We start from the raw sequence: 13,069 nt of genomic DNA, 5'->3' as shown, positions 1-13,069 counted from the left end.
GCAATGAACTTGGGCTCACGGAAAGCTGAATCAAACACCCTGCTTCCGCCACAAAATAAGCAGGGTATTCTTTGAACTGTGGCAGATCAGACACTAGAAAAATATTGGAGCCCCACACACAACCGATGCCTCCAAAAAATGACATGAATTTCCAGCGTGTGATTGTTTGTTTTGCTCTCTGCCGATGAGGATGGATGTAATCAGGGAAGCGGTCCCCTGGGAGCAAGCAGGGATATAAAAGCAGAAGCCATTTTGCACAACCTGGTGGTAAGTACCATGCAGTTAATGGCTTTAGAGAAAGCAAAGGCTGTGAGATTTCTTATACCTACAATGTTTCTTATTTCCTACCAGTTTGCTACAGGTTGCTGTCAGAACAAGACCATAAAATGTGTGGATTATTGCTCTCACCTGGCAGAGACACTCCTCAGAGTTTGCAGGTTTTAGTGGTCCAGAGCCAAGAAATTTCTTTACCACCTACAAAGTGACAGGAGAGCAAATGCATGCCGTCACTGTCAAAAATGCAACCCATTTTTTTTATTTCTGTGAATATCATCCGATTATGTTTTATGACCGATACCTTACCGGTTGGAACCTGGCTTTATGCAGCACTAGCACACAGCTGTGCCTGCGCCGTAGCAAACGCTGCCTGCAATGACCAGCCTGTGGTATTACCAGTTGTTCAGCTTTTCTCTGTCGTTAAAGCAGAATCTAGCGATTGGGTTTGCAGATTATACTGTGTAGTAATGGCTAATAAATCTTGACATTTTCATGGTGACTGCTGTACTTTGGGCATACCGCTAATAATGTTCCTTTAAAAGAGCCCAGGCTTATCAAACATTGATGGTTAATGCTGTTAAAATGTCAGACACGTGCAGCCTGGTTCTGGCACAAATTCCATGGCGACGTTATTGCTCCCCGATAATGTATATCATTCGAAGTTATAGCGTTACTAAGTGCATTCCTCTTTTCTACTGCTCTGTAACAGCATTTCAGCACCTGATAAACTGCACCACGTCTGCGCTGTGACCAGAGCTCACGGCTGTCAAGTACACTACACCAAATCAAGGAAACATTTTCCTCCAGGAATATTTCCTGACAAATCTGGTTCTAATGCTATTTTTAATACAGTCATTGGATTACATGTGGTTTGAACGTACCACTGCACCTCGAGCTGTATCACCTCTAGGAAGACTACAGACATGTGTTCTGCATATCTACACTGTGAAATTGGCTCCAGTCTAAACCTTGGTTTCTTGCCTATCTTTTTCTTATGTTTTTTTGTTTGTTTTATATTAACAAGTGACATGAAAAATAACACGTGTTTTTTCACCCTGAAGAAACTGGGGCACCCTGGAATTTCATTCAATTGCTTTTTTGGCGTCTAAGCTGTGCAATGTATACATTTATCGTATTTCATCAACGTGGTGTGACATGGCAGGTACAAATAAGTTTCTTCAATATTCTTCAAATGCTGGCTTACATGATAAAATCTAGCAGATCCTTGGACTGTGTGTGAATTTTAAACAGTGCTTTATGAGTGTGGAGCATTGAACGCTTATAGCAGCGAGTCTTTGTGCCTTGGTGTGACCATGCATGTCAATAAATTGCCATGAGCTCAGGCAGAATTGCAGAATTGATCACTTGAGCTTGTTGGAGAGAATCCCATTAATTCTAACCTTGACTTTCATGACACTACTTGTTTGTTTGGCTGGGACTTGGCTATGGTAGAAACAAAAACAATATTGGGTAGATTGGTTTCAAAAGCAGTTTTTGGTTTTGCAACAAGATTCTGGGCTGGCAGACTAAACAGACAGGTCTGAAATCCAAGAAACTGCACGCTTCAGACTGGAAGCTTGAGTGCAGTTTGAGCTTGGGGGTGCACAAAACAGGGTTGCTGAAGATGTGTGGGTAGTTTGGGGGGAGGAAGGTGCCACCGAAAGGTTACTTTGTGCACATTTGTCACTCTGCAAACACCTTTGCTGTTGTGTTTCATTACTTTTTTTGCACATGTGATTATTCAGCCCTAGAGAGTCCTGACGCTGGATGTGTTTATATTACATTCCTAAGACATTTTTGGTTACATCTGGTGGTTGCTTTCTGAGTGTCTATTTGGATTCCCGAGTGGGTTTATCCTAAGCCAAACAAAAGGTGAAGAGCTGCCCTTGGCTCCTTGCTCTGTTTGGGCTGGTCCTGAAGCGGCTTGGAGGTGTTCTTAGTCACAGAGCCAGCTGGGAGTGGAAGTGGGCTGTCATAAAGGCGCACACAACGTGTCTCTGGGTGGCGAGCAGTTTCTGCATGGGCTAGAACAAAAAATAAATAAATAAAAAGAAAAAGCCACACTTTCTTGATATTCTGTCTCCACAGGTATCAACCCAGAGAATTTTGCATCCTGAAGCATGGCTCTACCTACCTCCAAGCACCTGGCAGAAAACTTCATTTTCCTTCTGTTTGTAGTTTCCTTTGCAAGCACAGGTAAGTCTTCCTGTTACAGGGGGGGTTAAGGCGTGGTTTGTAACACTGCCTTTAAAAAAAGACATTGCTGGTCTAGATTGAGCAACTTTTCACTCTTTGATCCAAATTCTTATAAAAAAGCCAAGGACAGGGTGAAAAGCTCAGGAGAAAAACAGTTTTCTGATGTCTCAATACTCCTTCATTTGGGCAGCTGGAGTGGCAAAGAGTGAAATTTCTGAGCAGGTGAAAATATCCCCAGGGAGCCTTCAGCCCCTGCTACGTATTCTTAAAACAAACCCCAATCCAACAAACTGCCACAAAGAAATAACAAAGGAAACCTCAAGTCCTAATAGCTGTGGCTGTGGGTGGTGAGCAGTTTGCTGCTTTGTCCAAGTGCAGATGTGGAGACCAAAAAGCTCTGGGGTGGCACATCCCTGCCCTTGGTTTTGACTGTTATAAGCAGTCCTTATCCCAAATGGTTTCAGAGGAAAGGGAAGCTGGAAATACATATTCTAAATGGATTTATTTGGGGCGGTTGCCTTTGTTTAGAACAAAGAGACCATATGTCTTGCCCCAAATGCCGCATCTGCATGTGGCAACATTTCATTGCCTTTTTTTGGGCCCCTTTGGTCAAGAATTAAACTGTTCAGTTAATTCCTTGTGCTGGGTAAAAGTTGCCCTCTTATTCCCCAGAAGACCAGGTGAGTAATAATCCAGGCTGGAGGGTGCCTGATGGGCTGGCAGGAGGTGCTCAGCCCTCCGGTGGCCCTGGTGCAGCGGGTGTGGGTGCTGTGCTCTGCTCCTTCTCCCTGGTAGGAGCAGGTTACCTTGAACAGCTGGTATTTAATGGGGCCACAGAGACATCAAGGCCGTGGCTGGTCCAATTCTGTAGTTTTCTTAAAGCTTGAAGCTAGTGGAGGAATCAATCAGAGAGGGAACTGAATGCAGACGGACAATTTTGTTTCTATTTCCTCTGGAATTGCAGGTGGCCCTCAAGTTTCACAGCGAGAACACACAACAGCCCTCCACCAGCTGCACCAGCACCCAGACAGGTTTCCTTGCGTGGATCCACAGGGCTGTCCTCGCATTAGGATGCTGACTGACAGCATTAGTATCCATGAGGAAAAAAACAACTAACAAATAAAAACTTTACTAAGTGCAGAACCATAATCCTGCTGAGGTCAGGGGGTTCATCCCACTTCTATTGCCACCTATTTGTGGTTCCTGTAATTTTGCTATGGTGTTTTTGTTTTAAAGGATAGAAATTGGAGAGCTGGTGAGAACTCCCAAGCCCTTCTGATGGCAGAGCTCCTTGTTCAAACTTCCACTGACCTCAGCTTCCTAGGATTAGAACAGTTTCTGCCCTCAGAAAATATGCATCCCCCATGGGACTCTTGCACTTGTGAAGTTGTGTTGATTAGAATAAGATGTGAGACTCACATATCGAGTGAGATTATATCAGGGAAATATTTTATCTTAAGTAAATATTTATGACATGAGACTTGGATTTGGTATGGGAGCAGTTTAGCTAACACGTCACAGCAGCCTGTAATCAAATATGTATGCAGAGATGAGTGATGTGTGTAATCAAAGAGAATGAGTCCTTATCTCTTCTGTCTGAAAAAGCTTATGAAGCTGGAGTCTCTCTCTTGTGGGATTTCTGTTTCTGGATCGATTGGTAATTCTTTAGTGTGTGGTGCTTTTGTGATAATTTGAGCACTATTATTTCCTGTCCCCACTAAAAACACAGTATGCAAACCTATTTCAATATCCTTTTTACCTTAAACAAAGTATTTCAAACCTCACAAGTTTTTGGGGGGCATTAGGTAGCCTTTTTAAAGGTGGCTCCTGTTTTAAGCTTTTGTCAACATCTTCCCTGAGCTTGTGAAAGGCTTTTTGTCAGGACAGGTATGAACAGAGCTGAATGTCATCGTAGGAAGGGCTTTATTCCAGCCTTTTCTCCAGTGGTTTTCTGGAAACTGCATCCTTGACATGGCTCCTTTGCATCCAGCAGTGGGTTTTTCCATGCTTCCAGAAAACAGAAGATCATGCAGCTTAAACTGTTGTTTGTTTTCTTTTGGTCATGACCCAGAGGGACACTGCTGCACTGAGTTATCGCTGTGTTCCAGGGAGGCAGCCAAGGGGGGTACGAGACTGGTGCTTAAAGATGCCCAGATGTGGAGCTCTCTGTCTTGCACCAAACATGTGGCAACTGTCTTCACTCTCCACTTCTATCCAGCAGAAGCAGCTGTGACATGTCCTGATAAGGATCCTGAGCTACAAAACTGGAACCCAGGTCACAATGAAGAAAACCGCGTTGAAATCCGTAATGGCAGGAAACTTCTTCTCTCTTCTTCTGCAACTGTCCACTCGATCCACGTCGCTGATGGAGGTAAAACTTGCTTCCTCCAAGGCGGTCAGGCTGGGCAAAGAGTGCTTTCCCCTACGGCTATTTAGATCACCCTGTCTCATGCTGGGAGAGCTTCCTGTTCCTTGCCGAGAACTGGGTGGCTGCTGGACAAGCCCAGCTTTAATTTGGTACAAGGGTGGGTGGTAGCTGAGATGCTATCAGTCCTGCAGCCATTATAATTAACCTACTCGTCATCCTTTCTGGAGAATTTACAAAAGTACTTATATGTACTGGTTTTTATTCCACATTTTGCTTCAAAAAACATGTTTTACTAAATTATTGTTCTGGTAACATAATGCAGTCGTTGTGTTCTCAGGATCTCAGGACAGAGCAGATATATATGGGCTTCCCTGTCTCTAAGGACAGAGTCATAGCGTTGCTGGTGACTGTTAGCACAAATAGCTTTTATTCATCTTGACTCTGAATTTCTGTCTCAGTTTTAAATGAATCCTATTCCAAGCAAATCTTAATTGAACTCTTCAAGAGTTGGACTGAGTAAAAAAAATTTACTGTCTTTAGGATTTCTATTGAGAGCTGTTTTGTGAAAAATGGGCAGAATTTTTCAAAAATTTAGATGAGAACCCAGCACTGGTTTTAGCACAATGATGTCACAATCTCTGATGAGCTTCTGTATGTTAAAGCAAATGTCATAACCTTTTCTACTTAGGAAAATTGGTCATTAAGGATGATGTGCAGCCTATCATTTTGCGTACTAGACATATACTCATCGAAAATGATGGAGAGTTGCATATCGGCAGTGAAATGTGCCCTTACCAAGGCAATGTGGTTATCATCTTGTATGGGCGGTATGTATGCACGATAAAATATTATCTTAGAACTTTCCAGTATCTCTCTTCCACAACAGGGAACAAAACGTTCCTTAAAATTACATTTTCTCAGATGTATTTATCATTTATGTTTTGTAAAAACTTCAGTAGCTTGTTAAACAATTTAAATGGCCTTTAATAATTGACAGTTTTGGTTCTGGTTTCAAATCTACTGGGAGATGAACACTGGGGTATTCAGGCATGCCAGAAAATCAGCTGCAGTCAAGTTGATTCATAGATTTTCCAGAATAGGCTTAAAGCCTAAACATTCATTTTATTTTGAAAATTCTCCTCCCTAAGCATCCTTTCATTCTGCATGAGAGTGAGAACTAGGTGAGCCAAAGGATAAGACATTTATGTCTTGCAGATTAGTACAGGATCTCTCAGCTTTTCAAGGATGCCAAACTCATTTTTAACAGCCACTAAGGCTTACCAAGTCCTGGTTAGGGTCCTAACTTCCTATGGAATTCAAAAACATAGCTGTGTTGTTCATTCTGGGCTTCAGGCCTCCTCAGGCCTGAATATAATGAAAATAACACATATAATTTGAGTTCCAGATTGCTCCTGGTCCATAGTTGCTAGTATTATTTCAAATAATTTATTTACTGTAGAGCATGAGCAGTTGCCAATTCTTAAGGTCATTGAAAAAAATGCTTTACAATTCATGATGCTTCTCTCGTTGGGCTATAGCAGAACAAGGGCAGAGGCTTCTTGACTGTCAGATACAAAACCAAAATTGAATCTTTTCTTCCCTTCCTGTTGCAGAGCGGATGACGGCAGCCAGCCGAATCCCTACTTTGGGCGGAAGTACATTGGAGTGAGTAAGGGTGGCACTCTCGAGATCCATGGAAAGAAAAAACTGTCCTGGACTTTCTTAAACAAGACTCTTCATCCTGGTGGCATGGAAGAAGGCGGATACTACTTTGAAAGGAGCTGGGGCCATCGGGGTGTCATTGTCCATGTCATCGACCCAAAGACGGGGGCAGTTGTCCATTCGGATCGGTGAGTGACTTTACAGCTGTCTAGATTTGTGGGTCTTTGGGAACAAGTTGGGAACAGCTGCTCAGCAAGCTCAGAAGCATGTGGTTTAGCATCTAGTTCAAATGGGTGTTGCTGTCTCTATATGCAATTCTTTCTAGATCACCGATCTCCAAACCCAAACAGCAAAATAGCGAATAGTGTCATTTTCTTACTATTGTGTTAACTGGAGCTTAATTGATTTGCTTTAACAGAAACCTGTAAACTCTCAGACAAGTGTTTTTCCAATGCTATAATATCATTGTTGTAAACAATACAAAAAGGTTATTTATTTATAGCAGTTGCTTTTTAGTACTGTGGTGCTTGTTAGAGCTGCAATGATCACTGAAGTAAATGTTTTTTGTTTTTTAATCACTTTAGGTTTGATACCTACAGAGCAAAAGAGGAAAGCATACGTCTTGCCCAGTATTTGGGCAGAGTTGCGAATGGCATGATCCTGTCAGTTGCTGTGAACGATGAAGGATCTAGAAACTTGGACGACTCGGCCAGGAAAGCAATGACCAAACTGGGCAGCAAGCATTTCCTCCACCTTGGGTTTAGGTATGTGCCAGTCCTGCCAGTTCTCCCAGCACAGAGGCTTTATTATGCTCCTCAGATGTCCAAATAATTCCACTTTCTCAAAGGCACAAAGTTCTTTCACATGGAAAAAAAAAAAAAAAGAGGGAAACCTTTCAACATGAAGTTTTAGCAGCTAATTAGATAGTTTAAGATGCACTCAGTGTCTATATTGGGTATTTTTATTAGCAGATTGAGGAAAAGTATATGATTTGTATTAAAAATATGATTTTCCAAGATATTATTCCCTTACAAGTTACTCATTCCTATTTATTTTCATGTCATCCCCCAAAGATTTAAGAAGCATATCCATGTACCTACAATGGATTGAATGGCCTGAATGTTAAGCAGGGTAGGATAATAGGCCTGTAACCCTGGCTAAATACATTATAGACATGCATACAGCTTGCTCATCAGCTTGTCCAATACATATTTAGAGACTTGTGCAGCACAGAAATTTAGCATGCATGAATTTATGCTGCGAACTGTAAACCATTCTGTGGCCAATACATTGTCTGTGTTGGCGCACACACTGATGAGAATATTTGCTATTTATCCAACAGTAACCATTATAATTGTGTGTGATTATCTGAATTTATGTAGGCTTGTTTGTTTGTTTAAGAGGATGTCTGTCTCTCTGTGGACAATGGTCTGTACAGACACTGAGGGTCACTGCAGAACATGAAAAAAAAGAAATCTGCTTTGTAGGGAGAAGTGATTTAGAAGAGCAGCCTGTGGGAGCAGACAAGTGTCAGTTGGACAAGATTTGGAGTAGTTGGTGAAGAGGTTGTGTAAAATACTACAGGGACTTCTGTGCACCAGGTAGAGGATTTCAAAGAAACAAGGCTGGAAAATAGTGTCCAGACACAGGCTATCTCCATCAGTGCAACACTTTCTCTCAGATACCCAGAACCCATATTAAAGCCCAGGAGCCTGCTGGTTTTTTTTCAAAGACTAAAATTAGGGAAACAGAAAAAGATTTTCAAACATTATACTTTTTTTCCAAGCCTGCAACAGGAAAAAAAATGATGGTTTTCTCATATGTTTATAAAAGTAAATTGTTCTTGATGTTTTTAGACTGCTGTGGTGTTTTAATGCTAGTTTCTCACTTTGCTGTAAATGCTTACAATGGAAATACCATAGAAATTCATGTATTAAAGTGTGACTTTCTGCATCACTACTGTATGTATTCAGAAAGCTAATCCTTGTCATGCTGTTATCTCTAATTCCACAATAATTCCCTATATAAATAGTAGAGACATTGTGGGTACCATAATGTAGTAGTAGTTGGTCACCATTATCTCTCACCAGAGTACCGGTGCGTGCAAAAATACTCATATCACGGTGTGTTTTTTTTAAAGATTGTATTTTTAGGGGTGTTCTTAGTGTATAAGTTCAACAGCTTTGAAAAATTATCCAAATTGCAGCCAGGACCTGCTCACTGCCTAGCACCAGGGGGTTGCTGGCCGGTCCCACCTAACCCCCTGCCGACGTCTGAGGCTGGCTCTGGGCATCACTGAGACAAAGATGGTGTAAGCAAGGTAGCAATTTGAGATAGGGACATTCTATGTCACATTTTGCGAGGTGCCATGTGAGTCAGGCTGTTGAGCCATAGGCTGGGTGGTTTTCTCATGGAGGCGTTGGAGGGAGTTACTTGGCCAAATTCCTGCCTATCTCCAGTTGCCCCATATTCAACCAGATTGTGAAGTTGTGCAAATCCCGGTTGCTGCAGAAGAGCCAACGAGCAATGCTGATTTTTCAAAAAAAATTTCTGTGCTCCTGGCATCTCTTTCAGTTGCCTATTCTCTCTGAGCCCAGGACATTAGGAATGAAAAGAAAATCTTGCATTCATCCTCTATTGTTGTCCTTTTGAAAAGTGAATTTGCTCTTTAAGCATGAGTTTTTTTTTTTATTTCTTCAAATAATAAATTAAAGAAAGCCTTTCAGCACTTGATGACACAGTTGTTCTCTTTGGAACCCTACCCAAATATCACTGGTTTGGCTCTGGACTTACTGGTCCCTTCATTTCAAATAGCCAAAACAGATTGCCTGTGTTTTTACATGTTAGGGTTGAATGACTTTAGGACTGTTTTGTGTGATAAACTGACTCTGGGATAAACAAGTACTGTAACATATGAAATGGGACCAAACCTTGAGCTGCAGAACTAGCTAGCTTCTTATTCTTTAGGTTTATTTTTAGATTTATTTTATTTATTTATATATTTTTTTCCACTTGTTTTGAATTTGGTGACCAAAAAAAAAAAAAAGACCTATCTTTCGTGCTGAGTGATAAAGTGTCCTTCCTCCCCCTGTCCCCTCCCCTCCCTGGATGGAGATCATAGCCCAGCAGTGCCGCTGGCAGTTGGCACACGGGCAAGTTTTCCAGCAGGAGCATCTGGCTGGCTGGCAGGCTCCCGAGGCAGTTGTGTGTTGGCAGCTTCCCCCGAGCCTGTCCTGTGCTGGGGCTGAGGACACGCCGCCGGGACTGCCATGCTTCGGGGAGCCACAGCCGCTGAATGGCCATGAACCTCGGCAAAGCCCAGGGGTGATCTCTGCGTGCTATCTGTCAGTGTCTGTCTGTGTTTTCTTCCGAAGTCCCAGGGCGGTTTGTAACTTCACTTACACCAGGCAGATGGTAAATGGAAGGTGACCTGCAAGACTCAAGGGTGAATCTCGATGCTATTGAAATCACCGAGTGTTTTTACCAATAGAGACATGATTTAATCTGTGGGCTGTTTGCTAAATCCAGGGTAAGGGTGACAGTCTCCCTACCACCCTAAAAGCATATTTGTTATTCTGTTAGTCATGAAGAGCAGATACGTCAGAATTTCTTCTACTTCAAAGACAAAACTCCCTCCTGACCCTCATTAATTGGGTTCACCTCCGGCGCTGGGAGGTACTTTAGTCTCTGTCTCCATTGCTTACTCGACCATGTGTTCATTTTCCAGTGTTGCTGATGGATATTGGGCCTGCTGAACCAATAACAGTCAGGCAGTAATGAACTTATTTCTGACACAGGATCAGATGGGAACAGACAATTCAGACTTATAAACCTTTGTCCTTGTTCAATGTTCAAAATGAGGAAACTAGATAACCAGAGACAATCTAGGTATTTTTTATTGCCCTTTGCAAGCCTGTCTATCTATTAGAAATTCTCATGGGTCATTCCAAAGACAATTGTGATATACAAGGTTTCAGAACGAGCTAGATTTACTTAAGCAGAACTGGCTTTTTTCATGTTTTTTAGTGCACACACACACACAAAAGAAAGATTTTCAGACTCCCTAAGGAGTTGCTGGTGTCCTATGTGTCTGTCACACACAAGCCTCTTTAAACACTCATTTAAAAGAGAAACATGCGTGTTGTACGCCTGTATTAAGAAGGGATTTGTCTTTGAAATTCCTCATCTTGTAATATATTTACTGAAGAAATACGAAGTCTTAAGATATTTTTAATTTTAACCAAACTCCCTGTCACATCAATCAGACTGTTTTGAGTGAGGTGCCCCTGAGAAATTCAAGAACGTTATGCCGTGAAAAATATGCATCTTGTACATGACATAAATTGATCGTTTCTCATTTTGATTTTCTAGGCACCCGTGGAGTTTTATTACTGTTAAAGGAAATCCCTCCTCTTCTGTTGAAGACCACATTGAATATCAAGGTAATTCACGCACAAAATGCTGGCTTGACGTTATCTATGGAAGTTACTGGAGTTATGGATGAGACTAATTTTGTCAATGGCATTTTCAGTTGACATTGCATTACATGAAAGCTGTAAACAAATGATGGTTTGGAATATTTAATTAATGCTCTTTTGATATTTTAATACTTTCCATTAATGCAGCTGAAGCAGCAGAGTGTGGGGTATAACCTGGGTTATCTGAACCATCAGGTAACAGGCGCGATCCTACCCCAGCGTAAATCCTTGTAACTCTGTTGAGCTCAGACTCTGCCTTCCGCTTTGACACAAAGCTATGGAACAAGCCCACTTTGCATCAGCTGAAAAATTGATCAGCGTATCCTGCTTTGGTAGCCTCAAAAACTCCCACAAAACCATTTTGTTGCTAGCTGAAGTCTTTTGAGGCTTGCTGTGGCTTTTCATGACATTTTCAAGAGCAGCTAACAACATGGCTTAGTACAGTACCAAATAAAAATAGCAAAATATAACAAATAATTGGGTTTTGTAGTTTTTTTTTTTTAATACCCTCTTGAATTTTGAAGATTTTTCCTCCTGATTGTCCAGGCAGTTATGAGTGTCTGAAGCCTCATTCCAAAATCAATAACTTTCTCTGGAAGCTTTGCAGGGCTAATTCTGGATAATATACCCCAAATACACAGATATACACACAGACAATTGCCTATTCAGTTCTGACATTTATTGAGTTCTGACATTTATTTATTTACCATTTTTTTAAAAACAGGTCACAAAGGGTCAGCTGTCGCCAAAGTATTCAAACTATTCAAAGCTGAGAATGGAGAACTTTTTAATGTCTCTTCGACTAGTGAGTGGGTTCAAGGTAAGAGGTCTGTTTGCTGTTTAACTCAGTAGTAGAGTTGAAAAATGCTGTGAACCATCCTTTTCACTACAATACTTTACCATTTGGGAAGAGTGGACTTGCTAGTTGCTATTTATGTTGCTACTAGTGCAAGTAAAGTATGTGCACAGATTCTTTCCCCAGTTGTCTCCAGGACTTGCTGGATAACTAGCATCTATTTTCCTCTGCTGCCATGGGTATGAAATTCCATCTCATATGATCTAAGAGATCACACACAACCTCTTATTTCTTTTGAATGCATAGTCATCATGTCCATGTATCAGACAACATACAATAACTGACTGAAACTTGATCTGAAAATCCAAAAAGGCAGCTAAGGAAGACTCGGATCCAAAATCCATAACTATTAATAATGCTAATACTACGTACTCCAGTTATGTAGCTTTTAATAATTCCTCTCTCCCTTGGCTGTTTGCACTTCCCAGAATCATAGAAGTGGCTGACAGACTGGCAGGAAAAGGCAGGAATCAGATCATCAGTGAAGAAACTTGTGAATTATATCTGAGATCAAATTATGCTTCACGCATTTTTGCAGCATTCATTAAGCATGACTTTCAAATGACTTTTCTTGTTTGCACTTGTTTCCAGATGTAGAATGGACAGAGTGGTTTGAGAAGCCTGATAAAGCAAGATCTAAGGACATGGAGAAGCTTTCTGACTTCAAAGCTGCTCATCCTGATAAAATCTGTAGGCAACCCATTGATATCCAGGTAGGCTAGCTTACCGCTTGCTTTGAAGAGACAGGCTGAGTCCTCTGTGGGGTGACACTGAACCCCCAATAATATTGTGCTTGTCAGTAAATCTTGTTTCTAAACAAAGGACATTGTTTATTTTGTTGCTCTAATACATAACTGACCAGATCTGGTATGCAGTCTTGTGTCATTTTGAGACAAAAGTTTATAGAATTAAGCTCCTTTCAGTAAATTCTGGCTTCTGGCATGGAAAGGAGTACAGATGGGGTCATAGACAGCACAGATGCTATCATGAAATATGTGGTTCCCCAGTGGAAGATTACAGGAAAAAAATACGTGAAAATTTCAAAGTTTTTAAATGGTCCTGGAATGGACCCTCCCTAAAAAATTAATCACAGAATGTAATGAGATGGTAAAACTACCAGCTGTAGTAGGTTGGAAAAAATGTCAGTGAGCTTGCAGCTATTTCTTGGAGTCAGTTGGTTTTTCTCTATGGAAAGAAATTTGAATTCTATTTGGGGCTAAACATTATAATTAC

At 41.3% G+C, this 13,069-nt stretch overlaps 1 protein-coding gene across 3 annotated transcripts in view; it reads left to right on the top strand.

Annotated features, from left to right (window-relative positions):
• Nucleotides 1-13,069, top strand: part of CEMIP (cell migration inducing hyaluronidase 1) — a 112,478-nt gene that overhangs the window by 55,552 nt on the left and 43,857 nt on the right. For 2 of the 3 annotated variants that reach the window (XM_080607436.1, XM_080607437.1), the window contains exons 2-9: nucleotides 2,365-2,472; nucleotides 4,691-4,843; nucleotides 5,529-5,667; nucleotides 6,454-6,690; nucleotides 7,087-7,266; nucleotides 10,874-10,944; nucleotides 11,705-11,800; nucleotides 12,428-12,549. In XM_080607436.1, the coding sequence (XP_080463562.1) occupies nucleotides 2,397-2,472; nucleotides 4,691-4,843; nucleotides 5,529-5,667; nucleotides 6,454-6,690; nucleotides 7,087-7,266; nucleotides 10,874-10,944; nucleotides 11,705-11,800; nucleotides 12,428-12,549 (1,074 nt within the window). In that variant the 5' untranslated portion in view covers nucleotides 2,365-2,396. The remainder of the gene's footprint in view (nucleotides 1-2,364; nucleotides 2,473-4,690; nucleotides 4,844-5,528; nucleotides 5,668-6,453; nucleotides 6,691-7,086; nucleotides 7,267-10,873; nucleotides 10,945-11,704; nucleotides 11,801-12,427; nucleotides 12,550-13,069) is intronic. The other variant, XM_080607438.1, reaches the window with a different exon arrangement.

Source organism: Anser brachyrhynchus (assembly GCF_964034855.1).
Source record: "Anser brachyrhynchus genome assembly, chromosome: 11".
Classification (NCBI taxonomy): Eukaryota; Metazoa; Chordata; class Aves; order Anseriformes; family Anatidae; genus Anser; species Anser brachyrhynchus.
The sequence above is the reverse complement of the archived record's forward strand: the minus strand, read 5'-3'. Positions and strand labels throughout refer to the sequence as shown.